Below are 23,235 nucleotides of genomic sequence, written 5' to 3' on the forward strand. Positions count from 1 at the left end.
ACGACATATAATAATAGTGATTGGTGGTAGTGACATGATTTATCTGGATAAGAGTTTGGATTAACAATGTGTTTTTTGTTGTGAAATGGATTGATGTTACGAGCTTATATATCATTGGATAACTGTATTATGATAATTGTATTATTGTATGTGTTTTTTTGATGTTGATGTAGTTAACTCACCGTTACATTTATGGTGATGGTCTTCACCTGTGATAATCATATTTATATGGAAGCAAATGAAATTACAGAAGATATTGCCGATAATATTTATGTGATGTAAATCGAGAGACGAGTGATGAATTATTTTCGAATTTTTCAAACTTTATTTCTTTTAAATAAATTATGTTGAAGAATTTTAATATGATATTTTGAGTTATATTAAAATTATTTATTATTTTTGAGTATTAATTAATTTTTTAACGACGTAATGAGATTTTTAAATATTTCACTATAGTGATATTATAATTGTATTTATCTTAATCAAATAATGTTGTTACACGTGACATCCTAATAGTTTTATTAGTTTTGTAATGAAATCGAAGTGTTACATGGTATCCTTTAATAGTCTTGTTTGGTATGATTGTGTATATTTCTTATATCCATGAAACCAATTTTTTATTAATACTTCACTTGTAATAATCTAAAATAGTAGAAATATTCTATCTTCTTCCAATGTTACATATGTAATTTTTTTTATTATAGTAAAAAATTATTACTATCTATATCATTATTATATAATGAATATTCTTTCTTTATCTTTTTAATTAATTGTTTTTAAATTAAAACTATTACATTATTAATTTTACATTTTACGTAGTTATTTTTAAATTAAATAACTATCTATAATAAAAAATTACATGCAAAATAAATAAAAAAGCCATCTATAAAAACTATAAAACTATTTATATATACTTTTATAATTATAATAATAATTTTATTATGATAAAAAAGTGAACACACTTGTGTTAGTACTAACTATTAAAATAAAATCTATTATTAAATTAATTTTAACAAAAAATAATTGTAAAAATAAATAACTTTCTATAATTTTGTTATAGATAATTTGTTTATTGCAGTGGTAATGTTTTTATGAGTAATTATTTAAATAGTTATTGATAAAGTAAAATTAAAAAAAGTTGTATATATTTATATGAATAATTTCTTTATTAATTATACAAATTATGTAAATAAATATAAATAACTTAATCAATTTTCTTGTTCTAAATTAATGTATTGGATATTAATTTGTGACTTAATTAAAGTTTAAATTTTTGATAAATTTGGACATTTTCGATTGATTCCTATTATTTCTTTTTGAAATATTAAAATGTTTTATACTTTTTATTTTGTCCCATCCTTTATTATCTCCATCAATTTTGTAGTTAAGGTAACTTTTATTATTAAATAAGATGAACCAAAACAAAACAAAAGCTTTTCACTTACATAGAAGTTAAACAATTAAAATTTAATTAAAAAGTATAAATTTTTTTAATACTTAAAAAATAAAAAAATTAATAGAAAAAAGAAATTTAATAAATATTCAATTAAAAACACGTAAAATGATCATGGATTTACAATTTAATAAAGCCTCAATTTATTTATCTATTCAATAATTTATTTTTTAAAATGTCCATTGCTTTGAGAAAAAAAAAGAGAGGAACATGATCAATTATCAAAAAACCAAATTTTAAGAGGTTTTCTGCCATGAACCATCTTTTGGACATGACTGTGTAGTGTAAAGTGTGACATCTCTGTGTAAAATAATTGGAAAACTGAAATAAAATTCCCATCCCTGCTTTGTGCTTCTCCTGCAATGCGACGCACTCCTCCCTCCCTCCATTTCCTCTCCGCCACTGACACCGCTACCGCCACTGCCGCAAATACAGCAGCAGCCACCGCCGCCTCGATGTCTTCACTCCCATCCGTACTCTATCTCTTCACACACATTCTTATCACTGTAACAACACATTCATGCACTCAACATCTTAATTCTCACTCGTATATTTTCGCAGCATCGAGGGCGCGGTAGGGGCTTCTCTAGCCGACCGTACTCCGGCGGCAGAGGTCACTTCGTCTCCGGCGATGCGCACTTAAGGTCTGTCCGCGACGTCAATTTAGGTCTCCGGCGAGGTGAGAGTGGAAGCTTCGCGAACCAAACGGTGCATAATCAGAATCCCCCGTATAATCCGAGGCCTCATCCGCCGCCGCTTCACCATGAGCGGCCTCAGTTCCATAATCGACCGTATTCCCCGCCCTTTCCGCCACATTTCCCGCAGTACCGGCTACATCCTCCACCTGAGCACCGGCCGACGTTTCGTCCGCAGACGCATCTCCGGCAGCGGCCCCCGGATTATCGGGACTGGGAGCCTTCCCTGACGCCGCCTCCTCCTCATTGTGGTAACCTCACTCTTGTGCTGCGCGATTGTGACTTAGATTTCTACTTTAGGGTTTAAGAAGAACCGAAGAAGTCAATTTTTGGTATGATACTGAGTGATAATATTTTTATCACTGGCGTTTCTGCAATGCGTTGTTTAACGTGTCAGATTATGAAAACGTTATGTTGAGTGTTAGCTAGGAGTTATCGTTGATCAAAGCAATCACTAGCTTTTGGTTTTGATTTTTGAGTACTGATTTTTATTTATTCGAGAAATCAAAAGCCATCAAAGAACAATATTTAGACAAGTAGTTTGATAAATGGCTTGCTTCGCATGCAAGTTTGACAAGTTTGATTCAAAGAGGAGGGCTTTTTGTTGGCAAGAAGAATTGTTATGTTGAGAATATAAATTTTTTTGCTTAAGGTGAGCGTGACATAAGAACTGATTGTCCATGCTGGAAAATGCTAACATTTGATAATTTGGATTGGCAACTGAGAGGAAGATACTCATTTCACCTCTTGTTACTCATAATTGATTGCTTTATCTGTCATCAGACTAATCTAGCTTATCCTATTTTTTTTTACCTTTGGTCAGAGCGGTTTAAAGTTCTTTCCTATAATATATTGGCTGACTACCTTGCTTTGGACCACCGGAACAAACTTTATTTTCACATACCTCCATACATCTTGGACTGGCAGTGGAGAAAGAGAAGCATACTTTTTGAGTTGGGGCTGTGGTCAGCTGATATCTTGTGTTTACAGGTTTGTGCTTATGTTACATACCCCAATGTTTACTCCTCGCTTAATGTTATTTTTTAACATATTTTTGATCATATTATGTTTTATATTTTGGCTTGTGGGATAATCATGATATAAAACACGGATTTTGTACTTGGCAATCACATTTTAAGATAAGACATATGACAAGAGCAATTTTTCACTTCGGATTGTTAAAAACCGAACTTGGACTTTTTATTTTACCCCATTTTCAGAAAAGTAATTGCCATTTGTTGCCAAACAAGATTTTTCAGTTTCATTTAACATCTGAGCTTGTAAGAGTTGTATCGTTGGAATTTTAAATTTTTTCTTTGACCACTTTCGCAGTGGTGTAATGTTAATTTTTAACTGTGTTGTGCGTGTTTGGCCTATCACTTGGAAAAACTGACTGTGTATAGAACTATTCCCTTTTTATTTTTTGTTATAACATCCAGGAGGTTGATCGATTTCATGAGTTGGCTGAGGAGTTGCAGCCTAAGGGATACAGTGGCATCTGGAAGGTGGGTTGGAACTTAGAAGTGCAATTTGCCTTAAGGTTACATGACATGAGCTCCCCTATTCTGAACTTTTCTGTTCAATGCTGCTCGTGCATTTTTTGATATGCATTGGTTTGTTTCAGGCTGTTTCTAGGTTGAACTTATATAGAAGATTATTTTAATGACTGTGTTTTTGTTTTTATTCAATGATCTGACTTGAGATCTAAATCAGAGAAAAATAGTTCTAAAGGGCTTGGAAGACCCTTCTCAGTTCTATTATTTATATAGATAAAAATCTGATACAATAGATAGATGGAAGATGAAGAGATTGTCCTAGACTGCTAGGAACAATCATTATAGATAACCCAACACACAACTACCTACTTTAGGCCCTGCTATACTAATCATAGGTAGACTTAATAATTATTCTAACACTCCCCCTCAAGCTGGAGCATACAAATTGTATGTACCAAGCTTGGAACAAATAAACTCAATCCGAGGTCCCCTTAACGACTTAGTCAACATATCTGCGAGTTGGTCATTTGATCCCACAAATTCAGTACATATTTCTTTTGACAATAATTTTTCCCGAACAAAATGACAATCAATTTCTATATGTTTGGTTCTCTCGTGAAACACTGGATTTGATGCAATGTGAAGAGCAGCTTGGTTATCACAATACATCTTCATACTTTGGATGTCACAGAAGTTAAGCTCTTGAAGGAACTGCTTCACCCATATAAGTTCACATGTTAATGAAGCCATTGCCCTATATTTAGCCTCAGCTGTTGATCGAGCCACTACATTTTGTTTCTTACTTTTCCATGAGATAATGTTTCCTCCAAGGAAAACACAATATCCAGTAGTAGATCGTCTATCAATAGGAGAACCTGCCCAATCAGCATCACAATATCCTGATACCTGAAGGCTTCCTTTTTCTTCATATAACAGCCCTTGCCCAGGAGCCTTTTTCACATACCTTAGAATGCGAATGATAGCATTCCAATGGCCAACACATGGAGCTTGCATAAACTGACTAACCACTCCAACTGCAAAAGATAGATCCGACCTTGTAATAGTGAGATAGATTAGTTTTCCAACTAGCCTCCTATATCTCTCCGGGTCGGAGAATAATTCACCTTTTTCTGTTAATTTTTGATTTGGATCCATAGAGTTATCAACCGGTCTACAATCAATCATGCCTGTTTCTTGCAAAATATCCAGAGCATACTTCCTTTGGGAGATTACAACTCCATCTTTTGACTGAGCTACTTCAATGCCTAGGAAGTATTTGAGGCTCCCAAGATCCTTGGTTTGGAAATGTCTACACAAGTACTCTTTCAATTGAGATATTCCAGCAGTATCATTTCCTGTAATAACTATATCATCAACATATACTATCAAGTAAACACATTTCCCGGGAGACGAATGATAATAAAAGACTGAATGATCTGCTTCACTGCGTTTTAGCCCAAATTTTTGAACAATGGAGCTAAACTTTCCCAACCAAGCACGTGGTGATTGCTTGAGCCCATATAAAGGTCGGTTCAATTTACAAACCATACCAGACTCCCCCTGAGCAACAAACCCTGGAGGTTGCTCCATATAAACTTCTTCCTCAAGATCGCCATGGAGAAAGGCATTTTTGATATCCAACTGATGAAGTGGCCAATGACGAATGACTGCCATTGCAAAGAACAATCGAATGGTAGTCATCTTTGTCACGGGAGAAAATGTGTCACAATAATCAAGACCATAAACCTGAGTGTACCCTTTTGCAACCAGCCGGGCTTTGAGCCTATCAATCTCACCATTAGGGCCGACTTTAATTGCATATACCCATCGACAACCAACAGCCTTTTTGCCCGGGGGAAGTGGCACAAGCTCCCAAGTATGACTGTGGTCAAGAGCATGCATTTCTTCAATCATGGCTTGTCGCCATCCAGGATGATCAAGTGCTTCTTTCACATTTTTAGGAATAACCACAGGAGATACTGAGGATAAAAGGGAATAAAAGGAGGGCGACACTATGTGATAACTAAGAAAATTATAAATGGGATGAGGGTTTCGAGTGGAACGAGTACTTTTTCTGAGAGTAATGAGCCAACCAGAATCATCTTCACCAGGAGGCGTGACAGGAGATGGTGATGGAGAAGAATCTGAAGGAGGAGATCCATCATTTTCTGGAAGAGGATTACTCACTGGGGTATTGTGTCGAAGGATATCAGTATGTGGAGAGGAAGGTTTGGGAGGACCTTGGGCATGACTTGGATTGACTGAGGCATTGGAGATATTAGACTCAACCACTGGAAGAAGAAGGACCTGGTGGAGGATATGAACATCTTGAATAGAGGGGAGAAGAAAGGTGTCTGTTCAAAGAAGGTAACATTGGCAGACATGTAGTACTTTTTGGTTTTAGGAGAGTAACACCGGTACCCTTTTTGAAGCCGAGAATAGCCCAAAAAGACACATTTGATCGCACGAGCAGAGAGCTTGTCGAGCCCCGGAGACATGTCGTGAACAAAACAAACACAACCAAAGACTTGAGGAGAGGTGTGAAAGAGAGGATCATTGGGAAAGAGAATGGAGAAAGGGACTTTATTATTGAGAGAGGAGGAGGGCATCCTATTAATAAGAAAACATGCAGTTAAGATGGCATCCCCCCAGTGATGAACAGGAATATTAGCACCAAGCAAAAGGGTACGAGCCGTTTCAACCAAGTGTCTATTTTTTCTTTCGGCTATACCATTTTGCTGGGGTGTATGAGGACAAGTGGACTGATGCAAAATACCATGGGAGCTAAGAAGTGAAGAAAAAGTTGATGAGAAATACTCTTTAGCATTATCACTTCTTAAGACTTTAATTACGTGACCAAATTGGTTCTTGATTTTATTCAAAAAAGATGTGAAAATAGACCTTTTAGGAAAGACAGATCTAACATGTTTTCCTAGTTGACAGGATTCACATTCTAAAGTCTGAAGACCACTAAGTTCAGGACACATCTTTTTTAACTTTGACAAGTGAGGATGGCCAAACCGATCATGTAACACTTTAGGGGGAAGAGCTGCAACACAAGATACCCGTGGACGAGATCCAAAATGGTATAAACCTCCAGCTTCATATCCTTCTCCAATCTGTCTCCCCGAGCCACGCTCCTGTATAACAAAAGATTTTGAATCGAAAGTTATTGAACAAGGTAACATTTTGGTTAACTGACTTAGGGAAATTAAATTGAATGGACAGTTAGGGACAAAAAGAACAGATTTCAGAGTTAGAGAGGGAGACTGTGAGACTTGACCGACTCCCTTTGAACAAGTTTTAGAGCCATTTGCAAGGGTAATGAAATGGGGTTTTTCTTGGAGGGAAAGGGTTGAGAACAATGAGGTATTACCAGAAATGTGATCAGAAGCACCCGAGTCAATTACCCATGAATTTAGACCTTCCATGGATTGAGAAATGCAAGCTGTGGACGTACTTGGGGACTGAGATGATTGCGCCAAACTGTTAGACTTTAATTGCAGATACTCTTGATACTCTTCCTCAGTGAACTTGGAGTCGGAAGTGGAAGTTTCAGCCTTAGAGATATTGGCGGTTTTTGAATGAAAGCCATGCAAGGAGTAGCAGTTTTCTTGGGTGTGACCCTCCCTCTTACAGTAAGAGCACTGTGGACGTCCTCGACCTCCACGTCCTCCTCCTCTAGTGCCACGTCCTCCTCTTCCTCGCGTGGCCACCATGACAGATGGTTCCATTGTTTCATGAGCTTCCTGAGACTGAGACACAGGAACACGAAGAAGACGTGTGGTCAAGGCTTCCAAGGAAGGGACCTCATGACTTGTCAGAAGTTGATCTCTGATGTGATTCAAATCTGGATGCAAAGCACGGAGGATCATCACCATATAATACTTGTCAAGCTTCTTTTTGATATCTTCCGAAGATTCCACTTCCAAGAACATTCTCAATTCTTCCACAGTTGCTTGGGCTTCAGTCATGAAGGAGACCATATCATGGTTTGTCATTTTGAGACAGGCGAGCTTGTTTGCAGTATCATAGAGACGTTGAATATCATTAGCATAAATGCTTTGAGCTTTCTTTCGAAAAGTGTGACATGTCTTGAAGGCTCTAAGAGATATCAAAAGCCGGGGTTCCACAGATTGCCACAATAGGGCACACAATTGGAAATCAGTTTGTTTCCATTGTTCAGCTTTGTCAGAAGGTACTTGGCTCCCATCCTGCTCAAGGTGGTCATAATGTCCTTGACCAAGGAACCACATTTCCATAGCAGCAGACCAACATAGATAATTCTTTCCGTTTAGCTTTTCGGAAGTGATTGAGGGACTTCCAGAGAAAGAAAGAGCACTTCCAGACGCCATTCTTTGATAAAAACAGGAGAAGGAACCAGAAAAATCGTGAAGAACTAGAAAACCCTAGAGGGTTTCTTAGGGTTTTCTTAAAGGGGAGCTTCTGGACACACCAAAGAAGGATTTTGAGGGTCAGAACGGACAGAGGAGAAGAGGGCGACAGCTATGGAGGTGGCGCGGTGACTTTCCGGTGAGCAGAGGGCGGCGCGTGGACAACACGCGCCTGTTCGCAGCGCACAAAGAGGCTGCGCGTGGCGGAGCGTGGAGGAGAATCAGGCGAACCCACCGGTGGGGTTGGCTGTCGCGTGAAGAGGCGAACCAGATTCAGTGGTCGCCGGACGGAACAGTGACGGCGGACGGCGGCGAACGGCGGTGGACAGCAGCTGACAGATGCGAGATGGTGGACAACCAAGTTGAAGAACTTCAAACTGCAGTTGACAGTTGCAGATAATGGTATCATCCTGCTCTGATACCAACTTGAGATCTAAAACAGAGAAAAATAGTTCTAAAGGGCTTGGAAGACCCTTCTCAGTTCTATTATTTATATAGATAAAAATCTGATACAATAGATAGATGGAAGATTATTTATATAGATAAAAATCTGATACAATAGATAGATGGAAGATGAAGAGATTGTCCTAGACTGTTAGGAACAATCATTATAGATAACCCAACACACAACTACCTACTTTAGGCCCTGCTATACTAATCATAGGTAGACTTAATAATTATTCTAACAATCTGAATATCAGACATTAGATGATTTGTTTATCATTAAAAAAAATGAAAACATATATACGTACTTCCCATCTTGCACTATGGATCTTTGTCATCTTGTATAGTACAAATATTGTGATTAACATTGACTAATTAAGGAGATAATTAAGATCTTAATCCTTCAAATTTAAGTAATTTTTTCTAGTCCTTCAAATTATTTTTTTTAGTTCTTGAATTTAAGAAAATACTCATTTTGGTCCTTGGCCACTTAAGTTATATTCGTTGTTGATAGGACTAACAACATCCGCTTCAACAGTGATATATGTTACTAAAATTATGATACAGAAATACATTTTTTAATTTTTTTTTGGCTAGAATATTTGTAGTTTCTAAAATTTGGATTAAATTTTAATTTCCCAAAATTTTAAAGTGATATTTTTAGTCCCTCAAATGCTAAATTGAAACTTTACGTCCCTCAAATTTAAAAATGATTTTGTAGTTATCCAAATTTATAAATATTTGTTAGTTCCAAAATTTAAAAGTCGGCTTTTAAGTCATCTAATTTATTAAGTGATCCAAATTTGTGGGACTAAACATATTTAAACCAAAAAGTTACTATGCTTTTACTTGAGGATATTTCTACATTTGTGCTTCATCATCTAGTTGATTGATTGGCTACTCTTCCGGTTCCCTCCAATATAAGCAAGTTGTAATTTGGTTATGTGCAGTGACCCCATCTTCAGATAACTATTTAGCAGTGTTTTTCTTTTTATGTGGCTGTCCTCGTTCTGATTGATTATTTCAATTAAATTTTGAAAGAAAAATAAATAGTTCTGTTGCATTATAAAGTCTAATAGCATTCTTTCTTCTTATAGATGCGTACAGGTAATCCAGTTGATGGCTGTGCAATATTTTGGAAAAAATCAAGGTTCTGGCAACTTTACTTTCCTCTGGATGCTACTTGCTGATTATCTTAGTGGAATTTTGTTTCCTTCAATAGTAACTAACTATTCACTGTGTTCATGCATTTGTAGTTTTGTTAAGGTTGTTTTTGGCCATGCAAAATTGTGTTTCTTTTGCAATTGATTTACGTGCACGTGTTTTTTACCCTTGTTTATTTGGCTTATACAATTTTTAGCTTAGAATGATAATATAAAAGTGTAGTATTCTACAATAAAATGATGGGTAAAATTATGATGTATAAGCCAGAGTGCTGTCTTATAAAGATGTAATATCTTTAAGTTGTATATTGACGAGAAACTATTATACTTCCATTGTGCTGAGAGCAAATGTGTTTTTTTATTGATAATTGATTCATCTGTATCATTTTGTGATTATTCTTTTATGTTATCTATTACATTATTACTTTTCCCACATTTTTTTAGGGTGGAGGGCCTGATTTGTCCGGATGCTTCCATAACATTTGTTTGGATTTTTTTATTTGCATGAAATAATCTCATTACCATGATTTTTCACAGGTTCAATTTGTTATATGAAGAATTCATTGAGTTTAATAAGCTGGGACTCAGGGACAATGTCGCTCAGCTATGTGTACTGGAGGTACATAATGCTCTCATACTGTCATCTGCTTCGTTCAATTTCTGTTGAGATAAACTGAGATGTTCAATTATCTTACCCTTCATCCCTTAATTGACGTCCTTGGATTTCCTTCCAATATTTTCATCCTTCAGATCATTTATCGAAATGGATCTTTCCCATCCAGGTAATTGCTCTCATTCTTTTGGCTAATTGGATTTGTGTATATCCTCGTTTAGAAAAATGCAAGAGTACCTATGCTTCATATGGATGCTTATCAAATCTGGGCAGTGGAGTGGTCAACCCAAAAATAATATAGTGGGATAGTTGCTGTACTGAAAGGCATATTCTTTAGATACAGGACAGAGAATTATGTGCATGTAAATACTAAAAAACAAATAATTATCCTGAATTAATATATTTCCAAAGTTAGTATCAATAGTCACATTCTAAATAAGTAACAAATAATTACCACGGAAAGGAAAATAGAGGAATTTAAAAAAAACAGGGAGTTGTGAATTCAGGAACCCAAAACAATGAAGAGAAAAAACAAAAATTTAGTTGATACATGCTTGGAAAGAGACTCGTTGGGGTGTAGGAACAGGAACATAGACCTGTGGTTGTCAGAAATGGCCAGGCTCAGCCACAATATTGGCAAGCTGTGGGTTTTAATCCCTATAATGTTTCTGTTGCTAAAGGTGGAAGGAAAAACCAAAGAAATATTTGAAAAATCTTGGAGAACACAGAAATGGGGGCAAACATGAAACTTGATTCAGTAGGATGGCTGCAGCATTTGAGTTGTTGCAATATTGGCTCTGATCATATCTGTTCCTCCAAAACAGAGAGCACTGGGCATCCTACAGAAGCCTCAAGCCACTCTGCTCTGATATGGTGGTATAGTATAGTGCTCTGATCTTTTATAGTTTCCTGTAAGTTCGAACGGCTGGTTACTGCAACCATTTAGAGTAGCTGTGCATAGTAGGAAGAAATACTGCCTTCTGATTGTTTAAACAGGGAAAAACACAATCTCTACTCTAACCCCTTAAGAAAAATATGTCTCATCCACCATCTCACCTGTCTCACAAATAGAGAAGACACAATTTTACAAAAGATTGAGAAGGTTACTGTTACATTCAGCAAATTATTTTACTTCTTAACAATGAAGTTCAAAAATTAAAATGAATCAATGGAATATAGTTTTAATTAAGTTCAATATGACAGTCGTCTTGCTTAAATAAGACATTGTGTTATGAATCAGGTTCACGTGAGTATTTTATTCTGTTTCCATATTAGAATGGTTTACAAGGTTGTGGGATTATTTGAGTTGGCCTTTGATTGCGTTAGGAATGTAGGATACTTGCAGCTTTTCTTGAAATAAGTGAGGTGTTTCATTGCTTTAAGTGTTTTCTTTTCATGGGATATTTTTGCATTCTCAGCATAACATTACATAACATATACGTCAATCTCTGTAGCTTGACAGGCTCTAGTAAAGTTGTGGTTTGTAACATTCATGTGCTTTACAATCCTAACAGGGGAGAAATTAAGCTTGGCCAGGTTTGCACTGCCTGCTTGACATGACATTTTTCCATTTTTTATGAAGTCATTTATGCATCTCTGATACTGTAAATTCTTCTTGTAATTTGGCTTCCCCTTTATATTTAATTCAAGCAGGTTCGCGTGCTACTTGATAAGGCTAAAGCTGTTTCTAAACTCTGGAATGATGCCCCTATAGTTATCTGTGGGGATTTTAATTGTACACCCAAGGTTATTTTTTCTATTATGGTTTATCATTTTCCTTTTAGTAAAATGTTTTCACGGCCTTTTGACACTAACCATTTTAATCTTGTCTCAGAGTCCGTTATACGACTTTATATCGGAACAGAAGGTATATACTCTTTAGTTCTCTCCCTATGAGTGACATTTGATGTAAAAAATGACATCTTTATATTATTGCAGTTAGATCTATCCGGAATAGATAGGAATAAGGTATCAGGACAAGCTTCTGCAATTCCTGCATCAAAGCCCTATTATGGTCCTAATTCTGGGTAGACATTTTTATACGAGACATTTATATGGTGATATTTATTGTGTTTCTTGCTTTATACAAAAAATACCTATTAGATGTCTTGAAATTTTGCAGTGAAATATCTGCTACTGGTTCAGTTCAGGCTATATCCACTGAAGGTGTCAAGGAAGTTACTGAACAAAATAATTATCGATTGGACACGACAGACCTGGACACTTTAGATAATCAGTATACTCACTCAGATTTGGATATGTCTGTTAAGTCTTGTGCACATGTTGAGTGTGGAAAGGAAAATGATTCATATCCTGGAAAAGATACTCAGGAAACTGCTGTTGACCATTTGAAGATCTTTCGCGAAGTTGGTAGCATAGAAGAACAAGATGCTTCATATAGTAATGGTGGGCTCCATAATGTTCCTGTAAATGGTGATGGTCATGACATTACACCTGTGACCTCTTCAGCTCCTGAAGCTGTTAACAGTGAAAAATCTGGGTTGGGAAGCAATGAACATATACCAGATGCTGTCCCAACTTCAAATGAAGAATTAAGCAAAAAATCCAACTTACATGTCCCTGAAGAGAATAAACTGGTGGAGTTTGACTGTTCCCCAACTTCTCTTCAGGAATGTCATCAATCTTTCACAAGGGTGAGGATTGATATTGAGTCAAAAGATCTTGACAATGCAGTAATTTCTCCAACCAAACGATCCAGCCAAACTTCAGCTTCCAATACATTGGAAGTCCCTAGTACAGAGTCTGGTGATAGCCCATCTCATGAGGAAATTGCTGATGACCAAAATAACAGCTCATCAACTGCATATCTAGGTGATAAATCACATCAAAACTTTCCACTTGATGAAAAAGAGAAAACAATCTTTGATGAGATAGATAAAACCATTGGTGAAAATATTGGTGATGACAGCAGTTTTGTATCTTCCTTACATAATGCTGAAGGAGTTGCTCTTGACATCAGTTCATCAATGAAATCAGATCTTGATAAGTCCTATCAGTACACGAAATTAAATTCTGCTTCCAATTTGTTGCCTGTAGAAGCCAATGAAGGGGAGGATAAGTTGTCTCCTCGTCAGATTTCTAAATCTATTTGGCAAGGGGAGGCTACTTATAATCCTGCATTGTGGACCCCTAAGGAGATAGAAACTGCAACAGGAAATGAAGAATGCACCTTCTTGGAGCACTCTTTACAGCTTAGGAGCACATACACCGAGGCAATGGTATATCTAAACAGTCACCTGCGCATTTCTTTGAACATTTTATTTGACAAACTAGCACATCTTACATCTCATACTTAAAAGCTATAGTTAAAGTCTGTATTTCCACAATACCTGTAAACTTGTATAATTGCAGGATTGTTCAGGGACCAGAGACCCCTACGGAGAACCCCTTGTGACAAGTTATCATAGGCGCTTCTCAGGAACTGTTGATTACATTTGGTAGGTGCTATAAGCTGTTCAAGTTTACCTGTCACTGATTTTCTGTGCCATGCTTCTAATTTTATTTTGAACTACAAAGTGACAATAATTGGTCTGAAGTCGTTACTGAAGTTCTTGTAAAAGCATGACTTTTTTTTCATTGACATTTCTGATTTATTACTTTGAATTTTAGTATGCATCCAAATTTTTGCTGTAAACTTTTGTTTAACTAAATGAAAGGAGTTAATAGGAATGTTTTTTTTCCCTTTGATCTGTCACTCAGGCGATCTGAAGGTCTTCAAACAACTAGAGTTCTTGCTCCGATGGCTAAACATGCCATGGAATGGACTCCAGGATTCCCAACCAAGGTAAGAAAACCTAGTTTTGTCTGAAATACTGCATGATCTTTATTTTCATCATGTCCTCAATGACCTTCATCACTGTCAGCCATTGAAGGAACCTCCAAATCATTCATAGGTGCAGCAACACCACCTCTGGCATCTTCATCTCTCCAAATTCAACTAAGATGTCTTCATCTGAAGCATCAAAATTGAATTTACTTCATTCTATTCCATAGTTCATTCATCGTCAAAAGCAAGATCATCAATGTCATAGTCATTTGTTTTCGTAATATCCCTGTTGTTCATCTTGAATTAGCCATCACAAGCACCGCATCAATCATGGTCTTTTGCTGTAAACGATTCTTCTTGGTGTGGACCTAAATAATTGTAAAATTAATGAACACATCATACTAGCCTACTAGGTGGTACAGGTAAATAACTATAAAATCAATCTCATAAATTTAAATTCTTACTGGAAGAAAAGAGTGAAGAAAAAAAAAGAAGAAAGAAGAAGAAAAATAAAACAAAAGACAAAAAACAGGAGAGAAGAAACATAAAATAAAAGAAGAGAAGAATGAGCGGTGGTTGTTGGTGTATATATTGTAGTCAACTATAGTCAACTTGTATAAATAGTCAGACTTGTACAACTGTAGGTTTCTTTCATTGTATATGTTATTTTTTCATCGTACAACTGTCACCATGAAGCAATCCATGCCTATAAATATCTCTTGTACGTAACATTCAAGTGGGAAATCAGATAATAAAAAATATTCTGTTGTTTAGTTTTTCCCTCTCTTTTATCTGTTAATTTTCTAAGATGGTATCTAAAGCTTGTTCTTCAAATTCTTATTATTCTGACTCTTCTTGCTGTATTCTTTGGATGGAAACTGTCTTAGCTAGATGTTAGCAATGCCTTTCTAAATGACTTTCTTGAATAAACAATTTATATGACTCAACCACCTGATTTTGAAGTGAGTGACAAGGCTCTTGTTTGTAAATTGAATAAAGCTCTCTAGGCTAAAACAAGCACCTTGTCAGTGGTTTCGCAGCTTGCAAACTATTCTTCACCAGATTGGATTTTCCAGTAAAACTTGTGATTCCACTCGATTTGCTTACATAAAACATTTGCAGGTTGTTTATTTTTGGTTTATGTGGATGATATTATAATAGCAGGTAGCTCTGCTGAACTGCTTTAAGACATTATGTCCAAAGTTAATGCTATTTTCTCTTTGAAACAACTGGGACAACTTGAAACTTTCTTGGTCTTGAAGTTAAATACTTACCTGACAAGTCTGTTCTAATAACTCAAACCAAGCACATCCGAGATTTGCTTCATGAGACGCATGACATAAGCTCATTCTATTTCTTCCCCTATGGTTACTAATTTCAAATTAGATAAACATGGAGCTGATTTGTTCTCTGACACTACATTATATCGTTTAATTGTGGGTGCTCTTCAGTATGCCACTCTTACTAGACAAGAGATTAGTTATGGAGTGAACAAAGTGTGTCAATTCATGACTAAACCTCTTGAGTCTAACTGGACCATTATTTCACGGTTTGCATTTTCAACCTGCATCACTTAACTGCTCTTTAAGCTTAAAAGCCTATTGTGATGCTGACTGGAGATCAGATATAGATGATCAAAGATTAGATTGGTTTTTTCAACCTGCTGCTTTAAATAAATCTTGTCTCTTCATAAATAAACCCCATGGTTTGTCAGAGCGGTGCAACAAAATGGTTAACGTATACAACAAACCAAGAAGGGGGTGAATTGGTTTCTTATCGCAAGTGATACCTTTAATAATTTTCTTGTATAAATTCAATTCTTTAATACCAAATTAAACAAATTAAAGAGTAAGGAAGAGAGAAAATTGCACAGGTGATTTTTATACTGGTTTGGATCATACAGATCCTACGTCTAGTTATTAATCTCAACCGAGAATTAACGCTTCACTATCACAAACCAACAAACTTTACTATCACTAAGAAAATAAAGCAGTTTAAGGTTGGAACACCTCTTTTGTTACCTCGAGATGAAACTCAGTTTCCCTGAAACCCACAAGGGATGAACACCTCCTCCGAATGCTTCACGAAGAATAAACACCTCATTTAAATCTTCACAAAAGATGAATACAATCTTCACAAAGGATGACAGGCTTTCAACTCAGCAACAACAACAACACTCAATCACACCTTTTGTGAAAGTTCTCGCTCTATGCCAACACCAAGTTCTCAAAGCCACAACACAAGGGTTATACAAACCGTAGAATACACTTATCAAAGCACACAGCTAAACAGATATGATGTTCAAAATAACGTATTTCGTAGAGAGTCTCAATCCAATTTATAGAGATCTCACTCAAGGATACCTCCAAAAATCCGTTGTCAGTTATTTAACGTGTGATAATCAATTATCCACTTATGGTAATCGATTATGCATTTAATGAATGTACAACGGTAAAAAATTCTCATAATTGCTCGTGATAATCGGTTATGACAAGTCATAATCGATTACTCGTTTATCATTAGTATAAAATAAGGTTTTCTGATTCAAAACGTTTTTTAACGCAACCTAAGGCAAACAATACAAATAATCAAAGATAAACCACATCCTATACATAAATCTACTAAATTACAAAAGTTTTAATATAAAACAAGTCTTCATGAAGATCTTCTTGCAACAAGAGCACTTGAGACTTGACTTTGAGACATTATCAAAACTTCTTTTCTTCAGCTTTATGCTAACATGGTTGATTTCTCATCTGAAATCCACCATACAAAACACCTTAATTAGGGGAAGAACACCCCTCCTGCAATTCAAAATATTTTTCCAAAGTCCCTTGTTTAATATCAAATTTTGTACAAGTCCTTCATCTCTAGTCTTTACAAATTTACTGGATTGCCACTCCTTGGATGTGAATATCCTAATAAGTGATCCTTTATTTTCATTCGAGCATCCCAGTCATAAGAAGTGGAAATGGTGGTCTTATAAAATCTGTCCCTTTAGTAAATATGTGCAACAAGGAAACAAGATTAGTTCTTGATAGATGTAGCTTGTGATTTTCTTACCGTTCACTAACTTTTCATGATGGAGTGGTATTTCTTCTCAAAATCATCCTACATCAAATCATTACAGTGAGATGGACAAGGTGTCCAATATAACTTTTATCTCTTTTGCATTAACAAGTCTCTAGCTGCCTTGTAATTTGCTGCATTATCAATTGCAATTTGGATGACATTCTCTTCCCCGATCTCCTCAACATCATCCATCATCCTGAAATTTTTTTCACCTGTCTTCTATATCTCAGAAGCATCAATAAACTTCTAGAAGACAGTCCCCTTTGGACTATTTACCAGAAAATTAAGTGTGGTCCTTCTGCTATCAGTCCATCCATTTGTCATTATTGTGCACCCATCTTTCTACAAAACAGCTATGTTCTTCAAAGATTAGATTGGTCTTAACCCGTTGCTTCAAATATTTTTCCTAATTTCATGGTATGAACGTAGCTTAAATCTGACATGATATTTGGCAATCAACTCAAGCATCCTCTTGTGAACTCTTCACTCTTTGCAACATTAAATGGAATAACATTGTTGTAGAAAAATAGAGCAATTACTTGACATGCATCCTTCCTCTTAACTTTTCTTGAAAATTGCATAGATTATAGGAGTTTGATTGTCCCTTTTCTTGAAAATACTTGATGAGTCCTTACTCACAATATTTGCATTTCATATTTCTTGCTTTCCCATCAATTGAAACTTCAATCGATCAATCCCACCTATTAATTCTTTTTCACAATATTTACATTTCACATTTCTTGTTTTCCCATTAATTGAAACACAATGAGTGTAGGCAGGAACAATCTTGGTTCCAATTCCATTTCTTCTTCTAGGAGCGTCACTTGAACCACCTGATGCCATTTTTTCCTTCAAATTCTAAATAAAACTAAACACGCCAGCAAAAATAGAAGCAAGTAGAACACCAAAGAAGGATAACAAAATTAAAGTGAGCCCTAATGACTGCGAAGGCAACACCAACAATGCTGGTCGTGACTCATGAGTGTTGCAATGTTGACTTTGGTGAAGTTCAGCATGAGTGCTCTGATTGTTCTTGATGATGGCAGTGATGACGTTAAACAGAAAGCGACGACATCAACAACAGCTATGTGCTCAATGTCAAGTGGTGTGTATGCTCTTGCTGTCATAAGTGTTGGGCCTTTCTATTTAGGTCGACTCATTTTTTAGCCAACAATGGGATGTCAAACCTATAAGCCTTACAAGGTCGGAAGGATAGACACGGCCCATGATCCGTTCATTGAGATCTCGCTGCTATCTGTTCCTCCTGCAATCCAGTGTCTACCTCAGCTCGTGGTGTTCTTCGTACTTGTAGGGCCGTGTGAGTTTACTCACGATTTTGACAACATTACCCACATGTCAAATAAGAGCTTTTTGTTCATAAGGTTGTAACCTAGGAGGTGGATTCTTTCAGTAATAGAAGTTCGATGTACAGTGGGTGGTATCATATTAGTCCTCAAAATAAGAAAGTTTTGAAAAAACCCTAAAGTTGCAGTCTGCCATTCACTCTGTTCCAAAATTTAGAAAGTAGTTAAGTCATCATATTAACGTATGTTTAAGGCCCAACTTCCCAATTTTCAGCAAGTTATAATTTCAGAAACTTATATGACATCCCAGGAATTTATTTTGAATTTTCTTACTTCCAGCGCCAATGCGACATGCTTTGAACTTTTAGCCCCTATTCACTTGAATGAATTTGAGGGAGAGTGATTGAACGCATTTGAGAGGATTTGAAGGTAAATTTTTTGTTGTTTATTTGAGTAGATTTTTGAGGTAAGTGAGAGTGGATTTTGAAGTAAAGTTTGTGAGAATTAGTGTAGAATTTGATTGATGTGACAGATTAAAAAAATTTACTTCAAAATCCACTCTCAATTACCTCCAAAATCCACTCAAATAAACAATAAAAAATTACCTTCAAATTCATTCAATTACTCTCTCCCAAATTTATTCAAGTGAACAAGGGCTTAAAGACCACATGGTGTTTTAATTTAGGTTTCCATGATATAGCCGTATGTGTTGACAACTGAACTAGATTCCTTTCATGTATAATTTCCCTTGTCACTCCCTTGATTTTGCAAACTGTTACTTGAAATGCGTAGTTTGTTATTTATTTTAAGCTTTTCTTTGCCTCTCAATCGTACAGAAATGGGGCAGTGATCATATTGCATTGGTGACCGAGCTGGCTTTCATGAAAGATGGTACCGACATCTCCACCGAGGTTTAAATAGCAGTTCATTCAATAACCAGTGGACTTATAGGATTGTGTTAGATATTCGGATATGAAAAGTGGTGATATATCGACCTTACGAGGCTCTTTTAATTCAAATCAGTGGTGGATTATCTACAATTTTCTGACACTCACTCGTGAGGATCCAAATCCCCTGCCCTAATTTGTCCCCTCTTGTAACCTGTAGGATACATAAAGGTTCTTCTGCAAATGTTTATTTGTAAATTATGAACTCATATCGATCCTCAAGTCATTCCTGTACATTTAATAAATACATTTAGCGCATGATATTCAGATGTCTTTTGTTTTTGAGCTGTTAATTAACTGCTTAAGATGGATTGAATCTGGTATTTTCTCAAATTTGGAGTTGTCAAATTGTCCAGGATAATGCTACCCATGGAATTGTTGAATGCTATTCTACAGTTTCCTCCACTATTGGGATATCCTGAGAAAAGATTGAGGCTTTGATTTATGATTCCTATAATTAGGGAAGAATTTAGACTGTCTCTTACAATTTTAGCAAATAAACTTGAACAATTTTCATACTAAAACATGAATAACTATTTATTGTAATGTACTAAAATCATAGATTAATTAATTTTTAAATTATTGAGTGTATTAAGAAGCTATATTTTTAGATTTTATCAAAATATAAGTTTGTTTTATTTAGTAGCGTTATTAATAGAGCTGTCAAAACAGGTAACCCGACCCAATCCGACTCACCACGGGTTGATCACTTAGTGAGTCAACCTAACTTGGCTCATTTATTAGCGAGTCAAAAAAATTCGAATTCGACCCGACCCACCACGGGTTGGTGGGTTAAACGGGTTGATTCATTGGCTCACTTAATTAATTTTTTTTTCACCTCTTTTTCTCAGATTTTTATAACATGTTACTTTGATCGATCAAATTGAAACAGTAATAATTAGACCAATTGATATAAAAGAATACGAAACAAAAGAAATATATTGTTATATATATATATTCTAAGCTATCAAGCATAAAATTTTGCCAATTTAATTTAATGAGACATACACAATCGTTTGACCAAGAAACTACATATAATCATTAACAAAAATATATAGCACAAGATAAAATTGTCATGCTTGTAGATAGGTCTAAAAACAAGATAAAACAAATGATATATTCCTGAATTATCCAAGAAACAAAAACCTAATTATGGTAAGAAAGAAAGATGTCATTACTATGTTACATTCTAAAAAAAAACAATGAAGTAGTATTCCTATAGACAAAATTCAATTGAAAATATTTACAAGAAAATGTTCACATATGTGAATTTAATCATATAATTTATACGAAACACAAACAAATATCTATATCAATGAGACTTTTACACCTTTTAGGGTTTATCCATGTTTTTGTGGAAAAATCTCTTATGCGAAAACAAACCTAAAGTTCAATGTTAAACTAAAAATAGTTATGTTAACCCCATAATGTCTCATCATAGAATGAAGTCATTCACAAACTCCAATAACTTATAAAGTTAGATATATTATTTCAATTATGTTAGAGACGCAAATTCATTATTTGTTGAAGTGACACTTAAGTAAAATACAATCAAACTCCAATAACTTATAAAGTTAGATATATTATTTCAATTATGTTAGAGACACAAATTCATTATTTGTTGAAGTGACACTTAAGTAAAATACAATCACTAATGCAGTATAGAAAAACAACACTCATTATTTTCGTTTATACATAGCGGTTCCTGAACCGAGATATACACAGGCGAGGTAAAAAGGGGTAGCCTTTTTGCCTCGGTTCTGAACCGAGGCAGTATGTGAGGGTCTTTTGTCTCGGTTGGTTTCGAACCAAGCCGATAGATGTTTTTTTTTTCAGAAAATTCAAACTTTTGCCTTTCAAAATCCTTTTTTTCTTTTTTATCTGCAACAATGAAGGCGGCGACGAAACAGCGTGACAAACAGTCAAAGGCGGCGATGAACGGGCGAAGGTGACAACGAACGGCCAAAGGCGACAAACAACCGAAGATGATGACAAACAGCCGGTGGCGACGGTGAACGACCAATGACGACAAGGCATCAACTTGGAACAATAGGTTAAAATTTTTTATCATGGTGGCCAGTGGTGGACGTAGCGACGACGACCAATGGTGGAGGTAGCGACAACGGGCAGTGGTGGAGGCAGCGGCGAGACTAGTGGTGAAGGCAGCAACGACGACCAGTGGTGGAGGCAACAGTGGCATATCTGCAAGCTAGTCGCGCGAGATGAGAAGCAGCAATTCGCAGGTGAGTCTAAGGTTGAGTTTGACTGGTGTGAGTTGAGGATGGTGGTGGTGAGAAGCTTGTGGAAGAGGAGAATGAAAGGGGAGAATGAAAGGTTTGAATTTTAAAAATCGAAGAAGCTATTAACTCGGTTAAGTAGATAACTGAGGTAATAAGACTCTACTGTCTCGGTTCTAAAGACAATCGAGGTGTAAACCTTTCAGAAAAAATTCAAAATAAAATTGTAAATAAATTTTTTTAAAGATATATCAAACTATAGGCATCGGTTCGCAGTTAAACCGAGGCATAAAGGCCTTTTGACATCGGTTCAAATGGAACCGAGGTAGTAAAGGTTAACAAAATGGATTTGAAACGTTCAAATACAGAGGTTGTCAGCTTTTGGCAGGACATACTGTCTCAGTTCTGCACAGAATCGAGGCAGTAGACCTATTTTGAAAAAGTTGGCAGGTGAAAAGACTGATTTGTAGAGGAAAAGCAAAGTTTTTTGCCTCGGCTGGTTAGAGAACTGATGCAGTATACCCTTTAGGCATTGGTTCCAATTGAACTGAGGCATATAGTTTCGCAAAAATTATGAAATTGCCACCGCGTTTTGATACGCTTCGGTTTAAAAAAAACCGAAGCATAACGTGCGAGTTAAAAACCTCTTTTTTTACTAGTGAATGTCTTTAAAAACTAAAAACATGTTCTTATCAAGGAGTATTCTAACCATTTGATGGAGATTGGATTGAAGAAGCTCCTTCAACAAATTATGAACTCTATATAGGTTGAGGAAACTCCTTCAAAAGTGATGAACTCCATGGAAGAAATGATGTAGCAGAAGAAAATTGATAAAGAGATGAAGATGATGATTTGAATGGTGTGGTCTAGTATAGTTTCTCTAAAGAGGTTGGGTCAACTTTGAAGGAGAAAGTATGAAGATATCTAATAAAAGACATCTTGAAAGTGAGAACTCAAGAAGATAAGATTTGCAAATTTTGGAAAGTATCTTTACATTCAATCAAGTTCTCAAAATCATACAAAGGGGTGCCTCTCCTTTTATAGGTGAAGGAGAAAGGCTAAAGTACAAGGAGAAGCGTAAGGCATTTAATGGAGGAGCCTAAACATTAATGGGGAAGAGCCTTTAACTAACTAGTCTAACATTTAATGCAAGAGGCTCCTTGTAACTAAGTCCTTCCAAAATCCATTTATAACCCATTTCTAACCTATTTAGGCATCACCTCTTTTCTAAGGTCTTATTGGTGCATTCTCCTCTACTTTAAAGGCACCAATCCCTCTAAACAAGACTAAAAAAAGTTTCTTGGCCAAATATAAGGCCTTATGAAGATAAACATATTTACAAAAGTGTTTAAGATAAAAAGAAGAAGACTAAAAATGTGATCCTCCACAAGAGTAGAAACCTTAAAGCTCCATCTTCTTCTTCCATCTTCTTATAAGTGGTCTAAAGTCCTCTAAGACTTAAGAGAAAGCAAGAATAAGCTTGAAAATCTTTCTTCTTCTTTCTCCAATCTCTTATCCTTAGTTTAAGTTGATGCTCTAGAGATGAATCTCTATTTAGTTCCTAAAATGAATTCCATCACCATTCTTCCTTTATTCCAAATATTCTGCATGAGTATTCATCTTTGTGTTG

The 23,235-nt window shown here is 35.8% G+C and overlaps 2 protein-coding genes across 5 annotated transcripts; one reads left to right on the plus strand and one right to left on the minus strand.

Moving 5' to 3' along the window:
• Positions 1-1,710: 1,710 nt before the first annotated feature.
• Positions 1,711-19,631, plus strand: LOC108319289 (carbon catabolite repressor protein 4 homolog 6). Of its 4 annotated transcripts, XM_052880135.1 has the most exons (16): positions 1,713-1,926; positions 2,015-2,399; positions 2,972-3,138; positions 3,552-3,653; positions 9,580-9,632; positions 10,183-10,264; positions 10,396-10,427; positions 11,713-11,794; positions 11,912-12,004; positions 12,093-12,125; positions 12,197-12,285; positions 12,381-13,090; positions 13,316-13,497; positions 13,631-13,716; positions 13,979-14,063; positions 19,258-19,631. In XM_052880135.1, exons 1-16 carry the CDS (start codon positions 1,816-1,818, stop codon positions 19,336-19,338), a joined length of 2,373 nt encoding a protein of 790 aa, XP_052736095.1. In that variant the 5' UTR covers positions 1,713-1,815; the 3' UTR covers positions 19,339-19,631. The 4 variants fall into 4 exon arrangements, with proteins under 4 accessions (XP_052736094.1, XP_052736095.1, XP_052736093.1 ...); XM_052880134.1 differs by lacking the exon at positions 19,258-19,631 and adding an exon at positions 14,143-14,818 and having other exon boundaries at positions 1,711-1,926; positions 12,381-13,497; XM_052880133.1 differs by having other exon boundaries at positions 1,714-1,926; positions 12,381-13,497.
• On the minus strand, positions 6,153-7,726 carry LOC128197725 (uncharacterized). Its single transcript, XM_052880136.1, has 2 exons — positions 7,021-7,726; positions 6,153-6,784 (listed from the first exon to the last, which is right to left on the minus strand). The coding sequence occupies exons 1-2, from the start codon at positions 7,643-7,645 to the stop codon at positions 6,747-6,749; spliced, it is 663 nt and encodes a 220-aa protein (XP_052736096.1). The 5' UTR covers positions 7,646-7,726; the 3' UTR covers positions 6,153-6,746.
• Positions 19,632-23,235: the final 3,604 nt, after the last annotated feature.

This window comes from Vigna angularis, chromosome 7 (genome assembly GCF_016808095.1).
Source record: "Vigna angularis cultivar LongXiaoDou No.4 chromosome 7, ASM1680809v1, whole genome shotgun sequence".
Classification (NCBI taxonomy): Eukaryota; Viridiplantae; Streptophyta; class Magnoliopsida; order Fabales; family Fabaceae; genus Vigna; species Vigna angularis.

What these genes read in the sequence shown, in the direction of transcription:
- LOC108319289 (XM_052880133.1), top strand. Translation starts at nt 1,816, where the DNA reads ATGCGACGCACTCCTCCCTCCCTCCATTTCCTCTCCGCCACTGACACC. An exon ending in GATACAGTGGCATCTGGAAG is followed by an intron (nt 3,654 to 9,579) that starts GTGGGTTGGAAC and finishes TTCTTCTTATAG; the next exon opens with ATGCGTACAGGTAATCCAGT. An exon ending in CTCCAGGATTCCCAACCAAG is followed by an intron (nt 14,064 to 19,257) that starts GTAAGAAAACCT and finishes TCAATCGTACAG; the next exon opens with AAATGGGGCAGTGATCATAT.
- LOC128197725 (XM_052880136.1), bottom strand. Translation starts at nt 7,645, where the DNA reads ATGACAAACCATGATATGGTCTCCTTCATGACTGAAGCCCAAGCAACT. An exon ending in TGCTTCTGATCACATTTCTG is followed by an intron (nt 6,785 to 7,020) that starts GTAATACCTCAT and finishes TTTGTTATACAG; the next exon opens with GAGCGTGGCTCGGGGAGACA.